At 38.9% G+C, this 24454-nt stretch overlaps 1 protein-coding gene across 2 annotated transcripts in view; it reads left to right on the top strand.

Moving 5' to 3' along the window:
• ST7 (suppression of tumorigenicity 7) overlaps positions 1–18068 on the top strand; it is a 148542-nt gene extending 130474 nt beyond the window's left edge. For both annotated transcript variants that reach the window (XM_021553502.3, XM_021553503.3), the window contains exons 10-15: positions 271–343; positions 1898–2000; positions 8055–8205; positions 12429–12521; positions 15484–15623; positions 17751–18068. In XM_021553502.3, the coding sequence (XP_021409177.1) occupies positions 271–343; positions 1898–2000; positions 8055–8205; positions 12429–12521; positions 15484–15623; positions 17751–17846 (656 nt within the window). In that variant the 3' untranslated portion in view covers positions 17847–18068. The remainder of the gene's footprint in view (positions 1–270; positions 344–1897; positions 2001–8054; positions 8206–12428; positions 12522–15483; positions 15624–17750) is intronic.
• Positions 18069–24454: the final 6386 nt, after the last annotated feature.

Raw genomic sequence — 24454 nt, 5'->3', positions numbered from 1 at the left:
ATTCTTTGAATTAGTTCTCTAATGATACCAGTTGCTGTTTAAATAGCAGTTCTAGAGGTAATTAACACTCATTTTAAAGCCTGTATATCAGGTGGAAATATAAGAATCCATGTGACGTGGCAACATAAGTCCTAAGATTAGAAAGTATTCTGAATTCACATGCTAATTTTGTCTATGTCATGCTTACTCTTAAGTATCAATCAAACCCTTTTATTTCTGCACACTTTTATAAGTGTTCAAATGTTTAATTTTTTCCTTTCTTTTCAACAGATATAAGTTTACCAAAATCAGCAACAATATGCTACACAGCTGCATTGCTCAAAGCCAGAGCTGTCTCTGACAAGTAAGTGCTTAAGAACCACATTCCAGCAAAATTCCTGATTTAATGTAAGATTTTTCTTTGCTGAGCCCACACCCTAACAATCTGCTGATTTAGCAGAAAACTCAAGACCTCTGGTAAATTGATAAAATGACTTTTTATATAAAAAATCTGTAGTGATCAAACATTGCATTTGAGATGCTAAGGAAGAAGAAAAGAAGAGAAATAGCATAAATTCAGTTCTTGTTTCAGTTCTATATATACTGTCTGGGTGAGCTTTGGCTTCCTAGATAGTATAGTGAAGATGCAACTGAAAAGGGTTGTGTGGCTGAACCTCTTCAACTTTGTGTAAACCTGACCACAAAAAGGTAAAAAACTAAATGTGGATGCAATGGTAACAATGTCATTTTACAAGTGCTGTTAGCAGAGTGCTCAACTAATTAAATAGCGGCAGGTGGATTTAGCATTATTATGTCAGGGATTCTGAGAGGTAGATGACGTTCATATTTTTAGAGACACAAATATCTGTTCATTCCTTTTATGTTTTTCTCTTGGGTCTCAACCTTCCAAGGTGCTGAGCACATCTAATTGATGCCTGTGGACTTGAGAGCACCAGCCCACTCTGAAAGGATGCTCAGCTCCTCGTGAGATGGAGCTCAAAAACCCCCATTCTGCTCTCAGATGCCTTCACACAAATCTCAGGCAGAGTTGTGTCTGTGCACCTGAGGGTCGAATGCCCCCTAAAGTTGAAAAGCAAGTGGAGTGGAAAGTCATTTTCTTGACTGACAACCTGACAGTTTTTGCTTTTAAAGTGTATGTACACATCAAGATCTAAGTAATTTTCTTTCATTCTTTTTATCCTGTAGATCGCCAGTACCTACTGCAACATCTTTCCTCCCTACACAGCGACTCCAGCTTGGGAGGGCAGGGCTAAGGTTGTCACAGCTTTCCCTGTGGTGTCTGCCTGCCAAGTACAGCTCTGGAGTTAGCCGTGGGGTGTGAGGTGAGAAAGAGATTGCATGGTCTGGTTTTTTATTCACTGGGGCAGATGATTTGCCCACAGTTTGGGCATGCTACCCTCAATGGTGCTGCAGACAGTAGACCACCTGCTACTGCTGCTGCATCGTGCTTCCATCTCAACCTGACCCAGGGGCATTGGGTTGGGAACCTTCCTAAAACTTCCCCAAACCTGTTTTTAATATAAACCCTCCAACAATAATTTGGCATTGGTTTTTTGGTCTTCTTATTTTTTCTTTTATTTTAATTTTTTTTTCTGCAGTTTCAGCCTTGAATATGCCCCTAGCAAGGTACTTAGAGCAAATTTAGGTTAGTGACAGAGAAGGGACTGTTTGAATTGACTTTCTGCCATGATTAGATACAAACATGCTTTCTGCTTCTGCTGGCATTTTTATTGGCCTTGATGTAGTAGATCACTCAGAGTTTCCACTTGCTATGGAAGTTTGGAGAGCATAGGAAAATTACTCAGTTTGGTTACATGGGCCCATGTTCTAGATTCTTTTCCTGACTTTTTCTTACTAGCATTTCTGACCTAATGTGTTTGTTTCTTTGCTTTTGTAGATTTTCTCCAGAGGCTGCCTCAAGGCGAGGGCTGAGTACTGCAGAGATGAATGCAGTAGAAGCTATTCACAGAGCAGTAGAATTTAATCCACATGTGCCAAAAGTGAGTATTGAGAAAACATCATTGTAGCTCTAACACTGCTGAGGATATAACTCCTGATTTTTGTGTTAGAGTAATGAGTGATGTTGTGGAAAAGAGTGAACAATGGAAAGGGAAAAAAGCTGATAGTACGCACAGTTTTTTGGTTTGCAATCTCATGTTCAGGACTGTTACACTTGAAATTTTAGCTGATGAGAATTTCACCAAATGCTGTGCTGCAGGCAGATTATGTATAAAGGTAGATTATTATTGCAAAATAGTCACTAAAGATTTTGTAGTTCAGAGTAGCATATTTTATTTGTTTTGATGATTGCATGTAAGAAAATGTTTCTGGCATGCTGTACAAAAGAACCTGTCTTTGGAATTCATGGTGTACTTTATATAATTTGTATTAGTAATTCCTTATGCAGCAACCTGTTGTTAAGTTTTGAGAATGCAAAGCTCAGAGATCAAGAATTGCTGAGAACTGCAAAGTTAAAAAAAAAAGGATTTGTGTTCTAATTCCCATACCTGCTCTCTGGGGTCTGTATCTCAGCAATAACAATGTTGTCAAGAGGTTGCTGAAGGCTAAAGGTGAATGTTTTTTGGCAATTGGACTTTTTCGCCTCTGAACTTCACCCCACAAACCTTTGGGCTAGTATTGCCCTTTGAAAGTGAGCAGCAGAAAACAGGGCTGTGTTAATGTACGGAGCCTATTCATTAGGTACAGTTGAACACCATGTCTGGGCAAGATAAACGCAAACCCTCTTCATATGTACACATGGATTGCAGAAAGTTAATTCTCATGCACTGCAGGAATGTTTTCTCTGTGAGCTTTGTTATGCCAACCATTAAATAGCTGTCTGAAAGTTAGGTTATTTGCTTAGTAAAATCATATAGATTCCCTCTACAGGCAGTGGAAAGAATGATCTGCCTTAGACATCTTTAGAAAGACTTCCTCAATGTTTCTACAGTGACTATGAAAGGAGAAACAGTTTTCTGTTTACTTTCTTCCATCCCAATGGTTCTTGCAACAAAACAACCGTTGGTATTTCTCTCCTGCCCAGTTGCCAGTTTAACTCTCTAGCGCAGTCCTGTTCTGGGTGAACTTTTCTAAATGTTTTACTGAAGCCTAGTTGGAGATCTTGCCAAGGAAAAATACTAGTTTAGCCTGTCATGAGCAGTCCTTGGGAGCCTGTTCCATTTTCCCCCACTTATCTCCATGTTATTGATAAATGTTTCCATCACAATCTCTTTTAAGTTCATATTGTTAATTGATTCCCTCTACTTTTCAAAGTCTGACACACTGAAATTGAAAATGTTTGTGAAATATAAATTACCAGAATGACAAGGTAATAATAGGAGCAGACTCCAGAGGTTGTTCTAGTTTGTTCTAGTTCATATTGTATCATTAAAGCAGAATAGCCTAATACAGATTAATGTACAGGTGATTTCACACTCATTCCTGCTGCAATTAGCTAAAGGATATTAAGGTGTGAAGGTTCATTTTTGGTTATAGTTTTACACAGTGTGTGGATATTACACCACAACTTCCACTCAGTTGTAATTGAAGTCATATCCCATTTTTTTAAATGAAATGGGGATAAGTTTTAGCAAGCAGCATCACAAGAAATCTAACAGGGTCACAAAACGAATGTGTGTTCAGAGCTTCTCTAGGATTTAAACGTTAATGAGTCTTTTGTTCAGAGTGAGGAAGAAATAAACAAGAAAATGTGACAAATTACTTGCCATACTACACAAAAATTTAGGAGATAAACAGGGTTGTATTGCCACAGAAGCTGTAATTCCAACTGTAATTCCGGGTTTTTATGTACATACCATATAATGAAGAGTGCATAATTTGTGGTGTGGTTGGGGAAAAAGGTGTATGTATACACAGACACACAATTTCATCAATATCATTTATATGTGTCTGGGGCTTCCCTACTTGTATGTAACAGGACTATAAAAAGCTAATGCTGAAAAGCTACCACAGCTGTCTCTTGAACATTTTTCAGTTGTGGAACACCCTTCCTGAACTGATTTGCAGAGTTCTTTCCCTTCATTCAAACTCCTTCTGAAAAGCATTCCCTTCATTTCTGTGGTATATAAGACTAGAGGTGTTCATTAAAGAGAAAACAGATGATGGTCCATATATCTGATTGTTGAAAGTGAGCCAAAAGTATGTCCTGCAAACAGTTGTATGGTTTGTATGTAAGCCAAGAGCTGAGTTGATTTGAAGAGAGTCTCTGCTGAATTATGCTGCATTTCAATCAAACAATTTAAATATTGATATTACTTTGAGAAATGCCAATTTTGTCTATAAACAATCTCTTAGAAGGATTGACAAACCATTGACTTAAACACTTTTAAAGATTCAACTGTTCTCTGTTACATCCCTTCTCATTTTTAAAATTTATTTTGATTTTCTTAGTAAGAATTGCATCTGTCTGTATGCTTGTATGATTTCTAGTAAGTTGTAGTTGCTAATAGAAACAAATAATGCAAACAAATTCATAGACCAGATGGGAAATTAATCTGTTCCACACACCCCATGATATTACAGAGAAACTATTTGAGATATGTTTGAGAGAGTTTTTAACTCTTCAGTGAGACGTTGATTTGTTGTTGTATTTCCAGCAGAAAGGCCAAACCTCTTAATTGCAAACCTCTTAATTGCAATGAGAATTTGAAAGGTGACCTAAAAGTGGCTTCACTAGGCATGAAGAAACCAATATTTTGGAACTTTCTTAAGCTCATTCCATTCATCCCACTGGGAAGATGAGAGTTCCTATTCAAACAATGTTAAATTCTCATATTCTGGCCTGGAAGGATGCTGTCACAGGTGCAGGAGTGACTGTTGTCTGTTTGCAACCTGAGCTGTAATTTCAGAGTCAAATTGCACAATTGAGGAAAAGAAGGAAACCTGTGTTAGGTTGATTTATTTTATAAAAGGTCACTGGAGTAATAGAGAATGCTAAAAGCACTTCCAGCAGGAGAGAATTAGGAGCCAGAGAGCTGTCAATATTGTGGAATAGATAATGTATACCTGATCGATTTAAGCAAGAGAAGTATAAATTCCACCCTGTTGTGTTTCATGTATACAAGGTCCATTGTCATTCTCCAAATGACATTAAACTCATTCTTGTATGTGTACAGAACGGCTGTAGCTGAGCTGTATCTATCACAAGGTCGTGTAACTGGCCCAGAAGCCCTCTGTAGAAGTACATGAAAACTACTCTTGTACTTCTAACTCCTAAATAGGATCTTTGATTGTTAGGTTAGAGGGAGAAAACAGAAGGGTCAGAAAAAGCAAAAAAAAAGACAATCCAAAAAAAATCAAGCCAGAACAACCCAGTGGCAAAGGACTAATTCAGCTATCTCATGATGGCAGAAATCATTATGCAACTCCAATATTTGCTTCCAACATCATTGGGGCTGGGTCACAGAATCATCAAATCAAAGAAAATGCCAGGGTTGGAAGGGACCCACAGGGATCATCAAGTCCAACTCCCGGCCCTGCACAGCACGATCCCCAAGAGTCACACCGTCTGTCCAAGAGCATTGTCAGAAAGCTTCAGGCTTGGTGCTGTGACCACTTCCCTGAGGAGCCTCCTGTTCCAGTGCTCAGCAAGTCCTGTCACTGGCCACAAGAGTGAAGAGACCATTATGACTGGAAGTTTCTAGGCTGGTGGTTTCTGAGCTGGTTCATTTTTTACAAGAGCAACATAAGCCCAGATGGTGATGGCATTTTATTTCTTGTTCTAGTTAAACTTCTTCATTTGTTCCTGAAAAAAAAATGCAGTTGGAGATGTATCAAGATACATCCTTCCATCTGGTATTGCCACTTGATTTCTTTTCAGTTGCTGATAACAAACAATACATAAGAATCAAAACACATGTTTTCTTTTAATGCTCCTAGAAATACAACATTTCTTTCTGGTTTTTCTATCCCTACTAATAGTGACAGGTCATTGGGTTTGCTTGTATTTTTTCCTTTGGCTGAAACATTTGAATGTTGAAAACTTATTTTCTCATTTAATTTTGCAGAAAATACAGAAATAAAATTTAATGTTCTAAATTAATAAAACAGGTAGAAACCTGCAGCTCTTGTAGCTGTATTCCATTCTGCTCAACAAGTATAATGTGTGTTTTTAAAAGGGTGAGGCATTCATTAGGGCAGTGAATGTTTGCTGTATCCATGTCAGCCTGGCAGCTCCCTCTGTCTTGTCAGCTCTTTATGCTGTTCCCTCTATCACCCTTTAATCCCCTGGACTGCCTACTGAATTGCAGCTTCCTCCATTAATCCACCTGCTCTGCAGCTCTCTCAGATTTTTCTGAAAGAGTTTAGGGAAAATCCAGTATCACATTCAACTACTCTCACTGCAGTTTCTCCTCTTTTAATAGTTACCCACATCAGAAACATGTGATTTCTCCTTGAGGTATTTATTTATTCCCCAGCATTGACAGTTCTTCTTTTGATCATAAGCTCTCCAAATCTCTTACCTGCATGACAGCTCCATCAGACAAAAGGGTGACACTCTCTAGGACATCCTCCATAAAATCATGCTGTTGGTGCTCATTTCCCTCTAGCCTTTTCCTTTCCACAAGGTTGACTTTCAGTTGTCATTCCTTTCTTTTGCCTTCTTTTCTGCACCAGCACATCCTGTTCACAAAAGCCAGCATTTATCAGCGGTTGAGCAATGCTGACACCACCCATGCCCCCTTTTGCCTACGGTGCCAGGTTGCCTTCTCATGGGTGCCTGCAGTAGGAGGTTGTCAGTCCCTAAGTCCTGCAGTCCTCCTCCTTCCAGACCAGGCTGTAGCACAGGCTGAAATGGAGGGGCTTCACACTCCCTCCTTCACTGCCAGTAATCAGCTATACCTTTCCTTTCCCAGCCTTGTGCTAAGGCCTGCCTCACCTGCTGCCTTGTCTGTTAACTTGAACGGTCTGGTGGGGAGAACGTTTGATCTTGGGCATCCTGGAGGAGAGCGACAGTTTCCCTGTGCTGTGGAAGAGCATTCAGAACACAGCTGGGAAATGTCATACTCCTCAGGAGAACTGACAGACAGGAGCTGATTCAGCAGCTTGGTTCCTGTCTGTTCCTCCTTTTCTGTAAAGGATGCCAGCAAGGGCATCTTTACAGGAAAGGATTCATCTTTACCCTCTTCTGTTTCTTCCCCCTCCAATAACTGGAATGTAGCAGTATCAGTGATGTCTGCTGAACTGGTGTTAGTTGTCTGTCTAGTTAACTAGTTAGTCTAGTTCATGGAGGAGGGAGGAAAAATGAGGAGGGAGGAAAAATCACCGGCTTGAATAATGTATGAGAACTCTTATCTTTTCCTGTGTCATGAACCCTCTGTATGTTTCATTGGCTTCTGCTGGGTGGGGGGAGCCAGTTACGGGGAAATTTTCTGTGAAAATTGTTTGTGGGTTTCATCAGTAATGCTTTTCATTGTAATGACACATTCGACAGATTTCAAGTAGCAAGCTTAAAGGTCCTATACTTTTACCCCCACCTTCAGATATCAGGAATTTGTTATATTTTGTAACATTTTTACTTTGTAACTTGTTCTTAGCTACTTAGGTGGCTGCCAGTCTTGTATATTCATAGATCTCGCTACCAATTAATGGCAATACAGTAAATGCAGCAACCTGTGTGTGAACTATAAGAATTATATGTTTCCTAAACATATAATTTTTTGCCTCAAAATGCTTAAAGTCTATTTCATTTTATTATAAATGCTTTTAATTAAAAAGCTCTTGTAATTAAATTCCATTTTCTGCTTTGAGCCCTTTTTTTCATCTCTTTCAATAGGAGAGGTTTCATTTTGAATTTCTCTATAGTCCCCATACTACTCCTGTAGAGCAGAACCATCTGACAGCATATCTTAGTTTTTGAGAATAATTCAATAGCTGTCTTCCAGTGCAGTTGGTGATGGTACACATTTGAGGAAGCATTATGAGAAAATGTACTTTAGAGAAATAGTCCTTTCACTGTGCATTATAGAATTGCAGTCAGCTTTCTGTGTTTTGTATTGTCTCTGCAATAATTGTGCTCTGCTTTTTTATTTCAGTATCTACTAGAAATGAAAAGCCTAATTCTGCCCCCTGAACATATTCTGAAGAGAGGGGACAGTGAAGCAATAGCATATGCTTTCTTTCATCTTCAGCACTGGAAAAGAGTAGAGGGGGCATTAAACCTCTTACACTGTACATGGGAAGGCAGTAAGTAATCATCTTTCTTACAAAGGAGCTAATAAGATATTTTTGAAAAAAGTAATCGTTTTTGTCAAGTGTAGTATGTGAGAATTTTGGACACTGTTACATCCTCACCAGCATTGAAATATTTGAAATTTGAACTGAAAACACAAACTTCATTTAATGAGTGAAAGGGATTGGAAGTCTTGTGTTTGCTGTGTAGTACTGAACAAAATTTCCCAACTTCTTTGAGACATATTTTCTTGCTCATGGATAAGGAGATAATAATTTAACTTATTTCATTCCAGAGATTTATTTGTCATTATTTGAACAAATATTTTCAAACTGAGAATACATTCAGATTGGACATAAACAAAAAATAATTTGCAGTAAGGGTAGTGAGGCACTGGAATAGATTGCCCAGAGAAGCTGTGGATGCGCCATCCTTCAAAATGTCCAAGAGTAGGTTGGATGGGCTTCAATCAACTTGGTCTAGTGAAAGGTGCCCCTGTTCATGGCAGTGGAGTTGGAACTAAATTATCTTTAAAGATCTCTTCCAACCCACACCATTTTGTGATTCTGTGAATGTTTTGATATTTGGAAATTATGAGTGTGCCTTATAGGCAGATGTAGATTAATGTGTAACGTAAAGCAACGCTGTATTTTATGACTTTGTTCTTAAATGGACAAACTGGAGTGAATTCAGTGAAGGATTGCTGGGATGCATAGGGGACTGGAATATGTGATATAGGACAAAATGCTGAGGAAGGTGGTTTTGTTCAACTTTGAAAAGTCTCATGGTGGGTGAAGAGATAATCCAGTTGCTGTCTTCCACCACACAACAAAGAGATTATATGGAAGAGAGAGCCACAGTCTTCACAGAACAGCCTAGCATAAAGACAAGAAGCAATACACACAAGTTCAAAGCAGATAAATTTAATCCAGACCTAAGAAACATATTTTCACAGTGTGGGTCTCCTGCCCTAGAGATACCCGGAGCTCAGCTTGACATAGTTCTGAGCAAGTCAGAATAACTTGGAAATGACCCTACTTTGAGTGGGAGTGATCTATACTAGCTTTCTAGTATCTCTTATCTTGTCTTTGAGATGTGTTTTTTTTACCAGATTTCAGGGAATTTAAAAGTACAACTTATAATCAGACTTTGTTGGCCTTTTTTCTGATGCAGTTTTTTTCCTTTATATAATCTAGTTCCCCATTTTTCTCTGCTTTATTCTATTCTTTATCATCCTTTCCATATGTTACTATACCAACTTGTTTGTGTGTGTGAATGTTTCACTATTTTTTGTCCTCATTTAGCTTTGATAGAAAAGATACTTTGATATTATACCATGATAATTCCTATAGAAATGCACTTAATACCTGTAGTGTAAAAGTGACTTACTATCTCAGTTACAGTATGAAATGACTTGAACTTGCCTAATTTGCAGTGTAGGCTCCCTGAGGATGCACTGGTTTATTTTCTAGGTGTATAGAACACCTAGCTCAGTAATCCAAACCATTGCTGCCTGGGGTTTGCTCTGCTGCATTGTTCCCTGCTAGCTCTTCTCCCATTATTTCTCCCAGTCTATTATTTTCTCTGTCACAGGTTCATTTCCCATTGGTTTATTTTCAGTGATTTGCTTTTACGCAGTGTTCCTTCTTTTCTGGATTGTTGCAGAAGTCCTTTAGCTCAGGGTTCATTATTCCATCAGTAAAAGCAGTGTTTTGCAGGGAAGCCTGAGCAGATCTTCTTTTGCTTTGTTAGACTGGGGAGCCCCTGAAGGGCTTTGTACCAGGACCAGGTTTTGGCACGGGAGTCTGGCTGCCCTGCAGTTCTCCTGCCATTTAGGAAACAAGTCATCTGTGCCTGAAGGCAACATAGGGAATTCTCAGCTAACTACATTCCCCTTCTTATTATCTCCACATTCAGCAATCTGAACATGTAATTGAATAGCTAATAGCTGTATAATAGCCTGTAAAGATGTAAATGAATATCATTGCATAACTTCTGCAGAAAAATTCATAATTCATTTTGTACAGTGACTTCAGAAAAGTACAAACAGTGCACGAGTCCTCAAAATTCTTATTCAAATTTTGTTCACACATGAAGACAGCCAGGGGTTTTAATGGTTTCACAGTGTCTATGCCAATAATCATAATGATTGGTCCATATCTTGGCATCTCTGCATAACTAAGTAAAAACCAGTGAAGACATGACAGAGAAGTTAAATGTAATTAAATACTAGTTTTAACCAACAGTTTACATATAATACATGGTCAGTTGCCCTTGCTTTCTTTCTATGCGTTTATTTGTAGTACAACTATAAAAGCCCAAGTGCCACCATTGTGTTTGGGCCACATTCTCTGTACAGGAGGTCTGTAGTTTCAAGTGTAACCAAGTTTCAAAAGTGTCTGGGGTGATGGTTTGTCACTATTGATTTCTAAGCTTGTGCTAAAATTCCTACTGTTTGAATGAGGAAAAGAAACCTAGGGGTTCCCAATTGCTCCAGTAGCTCTTGCAGCTGCAGTACATGGTGAGTGGAAAACTGCCTCTGTGCTACCTGAGTCAGTTAATGTAAAATAGGATCAGATAATAGCATAGGAGTAAGGCAGAGAAGTACCTACATAGACACAAACTGATACAGATAAACAAGAGCACTTCCTTCCATGGCTGATAACATTGCTAATATCCCATAGTTGGTCTTGTTCATGTCAAGCATGACTGCTTAAATTGAGTAAAATCTATCCAGATATTTTTCACTTGTTTTATAAAAGCAACGTCTTTACCTCACATTCTATTTTGATTAAAATCTTAATATTACTGTGGCTTAGGATTAGGCAGAAGAGGCTTGATTGTCTGTTTCAATATTAAGCCAAATTGGAAGGAAAAACTTGTGCTAGGGATTTTGAAGAAATGAGCACTGAACACATTCCACGTCTGTTTTTGTACAGACACTCAAGTTTGTTGTGTGTTAAGATCATACACAGCTTGGATTATTGTATTTTCCTTGGCTTTTTGGGTTGCTATGGAGAGAGGTGGTTAATGCTGGAAGAGCATTATAGCCCAGGTTGGTTTACAATCTTTTAGGATATCTGCCTTCTTTACTATTGTTTTAAATACAGCAATAAATAAAAAATACAGTAATACAATTTCACAAAAAATATAGCTAACATTATTTCAAATGCAATGTGCACAGCTGAAAATATTTGGGAACTGTGTATTTAAACTAATTCTTAAGTGGCCTTGTTAGTGAGAGATAATGGAGTGTTATTGTGTAGCAGTGGGCTGTACCTAACAACTTAAGTGTACAGTGCTTCTAGGACATCTGTTGGAGAAAATACTGCTTCAGTGACTGATGTTCATAGGAGTAGTGAGAATAACATGTTGATGACATTTTAACAGTGAAAATAATACATAGGATAATGGAAAAGGATGTCTTGATGCAAAGCTATATTTCTCTCAAGTATTCTGATGTTTCCATAAACCACACTCAGATGGCCTATGACTTCAGCACTGTCAAGATCTAGTAATCCATTTCCCTCCCTCTCTGTTACTATTTTCAATTTTAAAAATTCATAAGGTTAAGTATTACTTAATCAATGACCTGAAGATTTATATTGGAAACCTGACTTGATATGCTACATTTAGAAAGAATGCATGAGAGGAAACTGGGTTTAATAATTTAGTACTAATCTTTGATTGCCAAATAGAAAATGAAAACATGACTGTTGGAAAACTGGTCCTCAGAGCTCATGTCATGAGTGTTACCTGGCTTGCTGGAGTGTAATGGAAAAAGAGTAGTGTATTTTTTCCATTAAAGATTTCTATTATTCTTGATGCACAGAGACTGTGAGTATTGGCTTGGCTGTTCATTTTTGTAGGCTATACCTGTTATATCAGATACACTTCTTTCCCCTGAAATTAAAAATTCTGCAGCCTAAAAGCCTAAGACAAAATGTATAAATATGGAAGGATAATGGGCTTTGATTATGCAAACATTTTTGTATGTCCTTTTAATATGGTCTCACCTGACATTCATGAACATTGTTTCAAGAATAAAAACAAACATAGGAGTTTTTGTGATTAAAAGCTCAATGTAGATTTCTATTTTGGCATTTCGTTAAGCAATTTATATGCTGTTTGGAACCAAATATAAGCGTTTTGTCTGTGTTTGTTTTTCAGAATTGCAAGTATTTGTAAGTATGACTGCCACACTCACAGTAACTTACACACCATGTGTTCTTTTCAGCTTTCAGAATGATCCCCTATCCACTGGAAAAAGGACATCTTTTCTACCCTTACCCTATTTGTACAGAAACTGCAGATAGAGAACTACTACCATGTATGTTCAATGTTTTTCTTCTTATGATTGACACCAAAGAATTGTTTACCTGAGTCTTGCAGCACGGGTCTCCTTTGATGCCTTTTAAATTGAGTACACTGGATTAGAATAACCAGATGGACAGTGAGCCTCTGGAGCTCCCGTGACGGTTCAAGAGGCAGGTCCTCAGCATAGTTTATAACAATTAGCTGTATTTAGTATTTTTGACAGCTTACAGACAGGGAGAGATATTGCCCAAGAGATCCAAATCAGTTAGATCTTGCTATTGTCTCTTGCCAAGACACTGATCTTTCATCTAGATTAACATCCCATCAAACCAAAAGCACAGTGTCACAGCCTTGTTAATCCTTGGTAGACGCATGAGCTACTTAAATTCCAAGGCAAAATCCAACTTGCTTGAGGACAGCTGGATCATTACTGCAGCTAGTACTCATGACAGGCTGTGCTTGCAGTTTCCAAAAAGCAGTCTTTAATAACAAGAAAGAGTTTTCTTCATGTTACGGCATGTGTACTATTACGAAGAGACTGTGAAGTCATCTCGGCCAATTTTATGTGCGTTTATAGCGTGTGTTAGGAAAGTGCCAGCAGTGTTCCCAGATACAGATATAAACAGAGATCCAGCCCTCAAGAAGCACTACAGTCTAAGCTAATGAGACTCATTGCAGTGCATGCAGTGAAGCACAAGAATGCAGAGAAAGAGCCAAAGCAGCCAATCTTGCAGTTACACTTCATTCCCACATGTACTCTCTGTGGGACTTTGTGTGAGCATGAGTGGAACACACACAAGTTTGCAGGGTCAGGGCAGGGGAGAGAAATAAAAGTTTATCCAAGGAAGATGATTCTTCTCTCACCTTCTTTCTCCCAAAGAAGGAATAAAGAAAAATTTGTTCTGGAACAAGTAAAATGAAGCCTGATTCTGCTGGGAAAGCTGGGTATTTGCATCCTTTGTAGTCTTTCATTCACAAAGTCTTTGGTTTGGGCTGAAAGAGATGTTGCCTCTTTTTATAAGCCTACATGAGTAGACATTAGGTGAGAATAATACAGCGAAAATCCACTCATTGCAAGTCTTTCCTTCACAGCACATTCTTGCTGATATTACGCAGAAATCCTTGGCAACTGACAGTATCTCCCCACCCCATTATAATCATCCTAATTATAACAACACCTCTCAGAGTGCTCTGCTTGCTTTACTCAGAGGGATGCTGAGCTGGGGAGGGTGGAGTGTCTGGAGATTTAGGAATGACAAAGTCATGCTGAATACCTCAGCAATCTTTTTTTAGATGCAAAACTAATTGTTCTTGTCAAATGTTACAAGCTAACAGCAGGACTCTTTAACAGCATATGCAGGCAGTGTGTTCTGCTCTGGCAGTTATGGGAAATGCCTTTCACTGCAAAATCTCCTGGGGTAGAGGAGGGAAGGGTTTAGAACACCATGACATACACAGGTGGGTTAGAGGGGTTTTGCATACCTGTCCACACCCTTTAATTGTGTGTGTTTTATGGGAGAGTCAGCTAGATATATCAGAACACAGCAATCTGATAGGCTCTCCAAATTAAAAATGTCAATTACAAAAGTTTTGCCCTGACTGGATAACAGATTGGAACAGCAGACCTGTGCCTGTGTGAAAAGGCAGTGCAAGAATAGTGCAAGCAATCCTAGACTTACAAAGTCCATGTTCTGGTATTTCTGATATCTGCATTTATTTTAAATCAAAGAGAAGTTGTAATCTATCCCTGCTGTTGTTTTTTGTTTTTTTGTTTTTTTTTTTAACTGATCAAACTAGCAGACTCAAGTAATACATATTTCTGGTTTTTAATATTTTAATTTAAACTCTTATGAATTCCTGCTTTTGATTTCAAGAACCACTCCACTCTGAATGAATGCAATCTTGAATGGTTTTGGATTACCCTGTGTTTATGTAGTCTGCAAGTACAAAGACATTAAGAGCTGATGACTGAAGCAAAGAAAGTAGGCAACATGGAAGAGTCATGTTTCATATATATGAATAGCCATAGAATTTGAGTCTATATGAAGCCTTAAGGTTGGTCCTTAAGAAAAGGAGAAGAAAATGTTTGCATTTATCTTGACTGTAGCTCTAAACTACAGACTGAAGGAATGAAACAGACAGGTAAGAGTCCACCTGACCTTTTGCCAGGGTAGACAAAATTTTCACCCTGAATCTGAGCTGCCATAAAAGTTTAAGGGTTATATCCTTCTGGTAAAATATTCATTATCTTCTTCTAACCCTTTTAGTCATCTCAGTGCTGTTTTTTCTAAGGCCAATGAAGGATTTTTTATCTCAGAGTCAAGGAAATGTCTGTATTCCTATCGGATTCCTATATTAACAAACACCTTAAAAATTCACTGTTTATTTAATTTCCAGGTTTTAAAATATATGCTTATATGTCCTGCTCTTAGGATAATTTTTCTGTCTCTGCAGATAAAACCCTCAGAATTTACAGTTACAAAGGCTGTAGTTTTACAGCCTGCTTTAACTGGTCTGCAGCAATGCTTCATATGGTTGGGCTCACTGCTGCTTCCGGGCACATTTCTGAACTCTTCGTGTATCAGCATTAGCAAATATGCAGCCATGGGGTTAGTTAATGATGTACATTTTAAAAAAATTAAAAATGTTTTATTTCTAAGTCTGTTTTCTGGGATTAGCTGTTGCAGAACTGCATGATAGTTGTTGCTGACACAAGGAAGACGAAAGTGATGTGGACATAGCACCAGAGTAAACCAGAAATATGATCTTTAGAGACAATTATTTGGCAGACAACTGACACAACAATAATGTCCTTAGATGTATCAGACCTTCCATTTTCTTCCTTCTTCAAAAGCATCTTTGTCTGTCTCTGGTTGTTCAAGTTATGTAAGAACATTCATTTGGTTTTGCTTGCTGTTGTGTTTTGGTTTTTTTCAATGTATAATGCCTTCCCCTTCTCATATCTTTTTCTACAGCATTTCATGAGGTTTCAGTTTATCCCAAGAAAGAGCTTCCCTTCTTCATCCTCTTCACTGCTGGACTCTGTTCTTTCACAGCCATGCTCGCCCTCCTGACACATCAGTTCCCAGAGCTCATGGGGGTCTTCGCAAAAGCTGTGAGTATTCTTTGCTGCTGCTCCCTTCTGGTAAATAAAGACACCAATGCAGGAAAAGCTGAATTAAATACTTCCAGGTATTAAATATCTGCCTACTCAGAAGCATCAGTCCATATCTGAGCAGGGGATATATGCACAACTGTAAAGGTTGCTAATCAGTAAGAAGAGCTACTTGTCTTCTCTGGTTTATATGGCTCTCTTCTTAGATTTGATATCTTGTGATTTTGCCAAAAAAAAAGGGCTTGGTGGGAGAAATTAATATCTGTATTTTCATATATAATCCATTAAAATAAACTAATAACAGTTCATTCTTGGTAATTAGAACCCCTCTATTTTGTGTAGAGTCATAATGGCTGATGTGATTTCGAGTGCAATAGAAACTCTCAGTATGAGCAGAAATAGAGTGTACTGTTAACCAGGACAAATTTCTGTGTTTTTTCCCTGAACTGCCAAGGAGGAAGTTGTCTCAATATTTCCCTCATAACTTTCCTGAACTACATCCAGAGAAGTCTCTCCTAATTCTGCTTTTTTAATCCACTAAGGATTAATAAATTTTGGAGAATGAGGGGGAAGAGCCATGAATTATTCTAAACCAAACTTTTTTCTTTGCAAAACCAAGAACATGAATGCTCCAGCATGCTAGGAGATGAAAAATCCACTAACAGAAAAGCTCTAGGATAGTAAAAAATTCCTTCTCCAGTAAATACTATCTTCCATTGTAATACATTTTCTCAAATATATTTGTCTCTGTTTTAGGTCTCATGTTTCCAAACTGGTCTCCTGGCTTTGTTTTTAATGTCTTTGGTACTTTTTATTTGGGGGTATAGGGAGCAGGGTGGAGGAGGCCAGGCTGAAAGGTTTTGGCAAATTCCAGATTGTCAGTACTCTTTCAACCCCCTTTGCAGGTGAGCTGGGTCTTCTGTTAACCCAGGCCTGTGAGCAGGGTCTGGTGCAGCAGCAGTTCATGCAACAAGAATTTTTTCATTAGCTCTAGAAGACACAAAATAAGATTGATTATAGCAGAAGATACCTCTTCTTTCAGCAAAAAGTGCTGAAACATACCTGAAGTAATATTACTCATTCTTGTTTTTCAAGTGTGTATATAGGTGTTAGGTAAACAGTAAGTGTTTAACTTGAGCATATGATCATTAACTTCTCTGTAAGGCTTTTCTTGGATTCAGTGATTGGAATTTCTGTTCCTTAGTTACTGAAGCTACTGAAATGTATGACCCTCGTTTGGCTCTTTCAATCAAATCTTTAGTTTTCTGATACTGTCACAGTTGTAGATCCCAAATCTGTCCCTGTTACCCTTGTTCCTATGTTTATCAGCCTTATATCCTGAACAAAGAATATATGCCGGCAGCATTATGAGATTTTATGCTTAGTTCTTCTGCCACAGAAGAAGTTAACATGTACTTCTCAAATGTATTAATAATAAATTAATATTAATATGTATTTCAATATGTATTTCAGGAGTGCTCCAAATACCTGAGTTCTGTGACATGTAGCTGCCAGTGTTTTTTTTCTTGTGATAAAATGTCCTCCATCTTGATTTTTTTCACAGGCCTGTCTGAACACTAATATATTGAAGACTCTGAATGTTATGTTCTGTACTAAAGAGATGATGTTAAGATAAATTTTGGTCAGTGATGCAGAATATATTAGTATAAATTACAGTTAGTGATGCTTCAGTGTATAGGGCAGATCTATAGATAACCCTGAACCATTTTAAACCTGAATCTCAAGACACAATGTTTGTCTCTGCGAGGTGGTCTGGCATACTCCTGTTATGAAAAAGCCTCTCTTTCTCTTCACTAGGTTTTGGCTAGGTTAATGGCTTTAGTATGAGCTTCATTCTAGGATGTGAGATGTGTGGAAACTTTTGTAGTTCATCACTTTGATCTTTGTACAGGTGGGCTCTGGCTTTCTTTACTGCAAAATCCATAAATCTCTGTATGTGCAAGGTTCAAGAATTTGAAAGTCTTTATGTGTGAATTATTTCATTTTGATCATGCTGGAGGATTTTACAGAGGAACACAGCAAGAATATCTTATCTTATTGGACAACTTTCTCTTGAAAGATTGTCTCCTGGATTTTGATCTGAATGTGTATCTGATTTCTTTGCAGTTTCTCAGCACCCTCTTTGCCCCTTTAAATTTTGTGATGGAGAAAGTAGAAAGTATCCTGCCCTCCAGCCTGTGGCACCAGCTGACAAGGATCTGAGGGAGCATGCCCGCTGACTGACTGCTATGACATCTTCTGTGCCAACTTTTTGTTGACCACAGGAAAGCATGATAAAAAAGGGAAGCAGTTATAAGACTTAAAAACTCTTCATGGATTGTCTGTTCTCATATAAAACCTGTTTTGTTGTACAAAATACATTGATGTTAGGTTCTATTATATTTTGCCTTCAGAAAAGAAAAAAATAAACTTTTGTGTATTGTAGCATTGCTGTCTTCCGATTTTTTCAGAACACAGATCCTAGGGTTTGGTTTTTAAACCTGTGGTATCTGTTTGGTCAGAGCTAGGGTGTAGCTACGCATTAAGGTAATGAAACGTACTGATTATGTTATAATTAAGCAACATTGTCCCTGCCTTTTCTTGTGAAGTTCAATTAGGGTGAGACCCTCACTTCTGCAGTCTAGATGAGGCTTCTAGACAGTTGAAGCTCCTGCTTAAAGCAGCTTTAGGCTCTCCAAGCAGTTTGGATGGCAGACTTGGCTTCTGATTCCCATCTCTGCACAGAGGTCACCATATCCTCATTTGAATTTTCTTGACAGATTTTCTTCACACTCCTGGTGTTTTAGGTACCTTCTAAAGGCTCATTAGTAAAATGGGGGTTAGTTCATGCACAATTAATAGAGAGGTTGATGTTTCACTATTAGTGTTCACCTCAGGAAGTCTTACCATTGTGCTGTGACTGTTTAGACCAAGTATAAATTTATGACTTAGCCACTGTTGATGGGAACTTCCGAGGCCAGCTCTAAAATGAAGATTTTGATCTGGAAGTTGAAGGAAGTCATCCTCTCTGTCAAGAATTAAAAGTGCATCCTTAGAGATGCCTCAAGGTTTTTTTTCCCCAGTTCACTTTCTCGATAAGGAAGCATAACACTGATGCTGTGGATCAAAAATGCCACTTTACCATTTCAGCTTCGCTGTTGCTCTCAAAATGCTGAGCAGTTTAAGGGACTGTGATCACTAGCAGATGAGTTTATCAGTGAGGAAATTAGTGAGCAGAGACAAAACTCCCAGTACTAGAATTGGTATAAAAGGAAAGTGTTTCTTAACAATTGAAGATTCATTACATTATTTTCTGTTCACTTGATCACAGACACATTAGTCTAGTAGAAGACAGATGTTTGTTCAAGTGAGCAGAAGTACCATGTAAACACTGCTATGCTACAAGATTAAAAAAGGCAGCCCCACACCAGGAGAAATCAGCTGTAAGAGACCTGGGCAAGCCCCAAGGTCTAGAGGACGAGAGAGCCCCACAGACAAATGTTAGACCTGGTGAGGCTGTTGGGGGTTTCCATACAGGTTTGTAATAGCTGGCTATTACTCCTGCAAAACAATTCACTGTAATGTTGAAATTAGTCTGGGTTGCAGTTAATGTAGGATGTGGCATAAGATTAGAGGTAGTAGATTGTGAGTGGATAAGCATGTGGAAGTATGAAATGGACCAATATTTGAGTTGTCCTATTTTCATCTGAATTGCTAGAACAGCCACAGAAAACACCCTCACACCAGGAGCTGCTGTCTATCTCCAGCTGAAAAACTAGGGATAACCATTCTGATTTGTTTGCCTCAAAACAGCACTGTCAGAATTATTTAAGGCTGCTGAAAATTAGAAGGATCAGGCATAGTCAGCTCTTGTCCTGTGCTGCTTTGTATCACTTATTTCCAGCCACCCATACCCTACATTTCAGAAGAATAAATTGCTGTGATTCACAGTCCTAAATGTAAATGTGCTTGCATTTGCACATCAGTGTGTACTAGCTACAAAGTGTATACTAGCTACAAAGCTCCATGTTTGTCAGCAGCTGAGGTTGTAGTTTGGCCTTCTGTACAAAGATACTATGATCTGTGTGGGAATTGCTATCTGTATTACTCTGATAAAAAGGAATGCTTAACTCCTAGAAGAATCACATGCTTTCCTTGAACTATGGGGGGGAATATTTAAGAATTCAAAAATACCTTTATGCAATTTTATTTCTACTAATTCTAGTACCTATCTCCCTAATAAGCAGTAATGGACCATGGATTTTTTATCTGGAAAATCTCTCTTTAATTATAATTCTAGGCCTCTGAAAGACTAGGCATATCAGAAAAAAGAATTTTCTTTTTCATTAGGCAGTGTTTATTGCCTTAGGCTTTGCTGCCTCTGACATGTTTCCTGTGAAGTTCAGTATGGCTTAGATCAAAAAGCAAACACAGCCCATGATTATAATGATGGAAAGCCTCTGGCTTAGTGCAGAGATGAGCCTTGTGGAAACCTGGTTCAGATAATAACTCATCTTCAGATTTAGGGGTGGAGGAGGCTTTTTAACTCCAAATGTTAACAGTTCCTGTTTTTTTTCTTTAAAGACAACTTAATAGAATTTGAATGCACATTATCTCTTTACACTATAACATGTATAGAAGAAAGGAGAGGACCCCCCCAGGAGTTTCAAATCAAGCTGGCCCCTTCTGTCCCTCCCTCCCAATGAATAGATTAACAGCTGCTCCCGCAGGAACTGCACTCAGAGAGGTGAGTGCTACACCAAGGGGAGGGCTGCTGCTTTCTCTTTTTTATCATTTGGTGTGTATGCTGAATAAACGGACTGTTTTTTCAGAGTATGGGAGTCCTTACCCTAGCAGAAAGGAGGAACATTATCAGGAGATTTGCCATGTTGAAGAAACCTGCAGAAGCTGAACATCCAAAGGAAGCTACACCTCTTGCACAAGTCACACACACCCCTTCACAGCCAGTGTGGCTGTCCCCTGTGGTGGCCCTTCAGTGTGCCTCAGTGGCTCTAGGTACAGATTGTAAAATCTGCTCCACCCAGCTTCCAGCAGGGCTCCTGCCCAGCTCCCACCAGAGGGAGCTGTCAATTTAGTGATTCATATGCATTAGCTTCTTTCCCAAAAGAGATCTTAACTTTATGAAGTTGCATCCATTTCCCCAGGCAAATGAGCTGTTTCAGAAAAGGTAACAACCCAAAATCACATTTGTGGTTACAGCCCATGGGCTGTCTCTGTCTTTCTGATAAAAATAGAAGTTAATTTCTATCATTTTAAGTGGCGGGTAAAACCTGCAGGCTGTGACACGACCACAAAACCATTCCTGCCCTTGGGGGCAGCCACCACCTGCATGCAGCCAAAGAGTGCAGGGCAAACGCCGTGGAGAAGAGTGAGCCTTGGTATACTTTGTGCTGCCACACTGGAGTAAGAGCTGGTTTTTTGTAGCAAAAGCACCTTCCCCAGATCCAGATCTTCACTAATCCCTGAACAATCCTTTCCCCCTTGCCTCTGTACACTGAGCCCCATAAGAAGCTGGGCGTGAGGCCTGCAGGCAGTGGCCAACAGCTGTGGCTTGGGCATGCAGGCTGGATGCCCTTCAGCAACTGTGCAGTGCAGTACCAGAAATGCAGCATTTTATTTCTAATTCACATCTGCAAAGAAGTGCACACAGGGATTGGAGGCCAGGATGAGATGCACAAATTTGTTTCAGGTATTTTTCCAGGAAAAGAAAAAGCAGCAGGCTCTCAAGCCCCAATGCCCACATGCCCTAATATACACTACCATTCCTAAGACATTCCTCATTTCCCATGTGATAAAAAAAATTAAACTGTTGTTACAAGATTTCACCTATAACAGCTCAACACACTTTTTATGGTAAAGTTTGTTGAAGATAGCGGGGAGGAAGCAATCCCAAAAAGCTTGGCAGGGTAACAGTGTTTCAGGGCGCTGCTAGATCCTGAGTTCATGCAGCAAATTAAAGGGAACTCCCTCAAGAAAATTGGACTGCGTATTTAAAAAAATAATCCTACAACCTTTAGCCTCAGCTAACATTATTCTGACATTAAAATGTCTACCTAGAGACAGCTGTTTCCTCTTCATGACTAAGTACATGAGTAAATTTATTCCGCAAAACAAAACTACAATATTATTTCATTTGCCATGCCTATTTCGAGGCATGTTTCTTCTTTCTTTGTTTCCTCTTTTTTTTCCCCTCATATTCTCTTTTAGATTTGTTCAAGATCATGGAGGCACCTTTCCTAGCAATATTTACCATCTCTGAGCATCTTTTGCCACTAAGAAATAGCAAAAGTTTCTGGGAGTGAATTTTGTTGTGGAAGAAGCAGAAGAAGTGCCTACAACTGTGATAAATCTGCCTTGAACTCATAAAAAACACCAAGAAAATTCCATAAATACAGAAAAACCTGTCATCAAGTAAGTGGCCAGCTCAGCATTTGCCCATTTGTTATGCTGTGAAATATTCTGGGTTTCCACTCTGGTAAAGTGGTTTTGATGCAGGCATTTTATCACGGCTTACCAGTAGGGCACGTGCCTGAAACGGGAACATCAGCCTGCTGTGCACACCTGGGTGGGCTTGCTGCTGGACAGGGTGACAAAGGACACTGAAAAGGCCAAGGGACTCGATGCTCCCATCTCCCTGGTCCTACTGGTAAGAATCGTTTTAAGGAACCACAAGCCTCTGACCCAGAGGAAGGTTTGGAACAGAATGATGTGCCTTAGCAGAGGAGGACCAGGTTGGGGAGTAAAAGTTAATACCCTTTTAACACAGCGACTCCAAAACACTTTATCTGAGACTGCAGAATTCAGGTGAGTTGATTTTCTGGAATATTAAACAAATTGTAACAGATTTAAGAAGAGATCTGATTTCATTATTCTTCATTCAACTACCCAGAACAAGCTCTCTTGTAAGAATGAGCCTTTTTTCTTTTTCCCACAACATTGAAATATTTTCAGCTTTATTAAATAGGTAATCTTCTAGACTACTCACGCTCCTTAAATCTTAAAAAAAAAACAAACTGCTCTAAAAGGTTAAAAATTATTATACTGCTTTTAAATTCTTTAAGGCTTAAAGTATGATATTGCTGAGACTATGAACTACATGTGGATTTAATTTCACAGTGAAATCCCAATAAAAATTCTCCTTGGAGCTCACCTTTAAATACAATTAGGTATGAAATTTTCCTTATCCAGCCCAGAGCCAGAATTGGCAGCAATGAAGAGGCAAGCAGTATAACCCCTGAGCTGCCCATGGGTACATATATACATATTATACATACACTGCATGTGCACAGACACGTGGGCAGGGCTGTTCCCCACCAGCAGTTGATTTATAAACAGAAGTGTGATTATTGTTACTTCTAGCTGTGGTCATTTCCATACACAGTAACTGAAACATTATCTTATTGTCCAAGTAAAGAACTTACTGCAGCCTCCTAATATTTTAACACCAGCTGTGCCTCCTGGAGATGAATTACCCATTTTAATGATACAAACTTTTTTGAAAGCCTTGCAGATGTAAATGACTGCTCCCTCAAGACCACTTAATACCAAACCCCCTTCTTTTTAAATAGTCTCTCAAGAAAGTTCCAAAAACAAAACATACCCAGAGTATTCACTTTATTGCCTTGGTTAGCTACTTGGATATTACTTTTTCCTGCATTGTTTCTACCTGCTAGGGTTCTTCAGTCTATTTCATTTTCACATGGAAATTGTACCTTCATCTACAATGTGTTCTATCACTCGTCCAACCTCCTTTTCCTATGTTATTTTTTCATTAGCTTGCCTGTCTCTACTCTTCATGGGTGCTTTGTCAAAGCCTTATTATACTTACTGGCACAGAACCCATTTTTCTCTTGGTTCATGTTGCTGACCTCTGCCCTGAGGAGAGGCAGCTGGTCCCACTCTGACCCAGTTCCTCTCCACCAAGGCTGAAATTTCTGCACGTTTTTACAGCAACTTGTTGTTTTGTGTTGATCCCAACTCTGGGATATGGATATGTCCAGGTTATGGACCTGGCACAACCTGTAACTGCCTCCATTACAAGCTGATACACTCCAAATCATAGGCATGTGGTTTTGCAGAAAATATGCAGAAATATGTCCCCATCTGAGTGAGGGAAAGTATAATTTTGAGCATATTTAATAGATTTATTAAATTTAAAAGAACATAGAAGCTGATAACTTCTTTAGAACCCACGTCATTACTAAGGCAAGGCATTTCCTTCTCATCACGGTTCACAAACATTTTTCCACTATTGTATATGTGAAAAAGAGGAAACCTTATCCTTAGGTAGTTGAGTGTCCTATACCTAGCTTTCACTAAGGTGAAAAATCATTCTCTTCAATCCTTCAGGTCAGAAAAAAAAATTCCTCAGCAGTTAATTATTTTTTAAAAGCTTTTAAGGCAAGTTTTCACAAACAGATAACTGAGACATTTGCTTTGACTCTAATAGTTCATCAAAGTGTTGTGGCTGAATATATCTCCTGCAATTTTCTTTGTTTTAGGCCATGGGCCAATTCCTGCCCCACAGGAAGCCACAGTGTGCTAATGGTGGCCAGAGTAGCCTCAGGTGGCCACCTTACTGGAAACTCCAGTTCACCAGGGATGAACAAACATCTTTCCAGTAAATTTTTTCACCAATCTGGCTGCAAATTTTCTTTCATGGGGAAATCACAACCAGTGCTCAAACTCCTGAGCCATTCAGTATCCAGGACTCAACTGTGACCTGCCCAAGATCCTTCAGAAGATGCTTGAGTAAGCTCAGCCCATGTAGTTGGTGGTGGTGATCTTGTAAAAGTGCCATACTGTGTATC

The sequence above is a fragment of the Lonchura striata genome, chromosome 5 (assembly GCF_046129695.1).
Source record: "Lonchura striata isolate bLonStr1 chromosome 5, bLonStr1.mat, whole genome shotgun sequence".
Taxonomy (NCBI): domain Eukaryota; kingdom Metazoa; phylum Chordata; class Aves; order Passeriformes; family Estrildidae; genus Lonchura; species Lonchura striata.
This window is presented reverse-complemented; position numbering and strand designations above follow the sequence as displayed.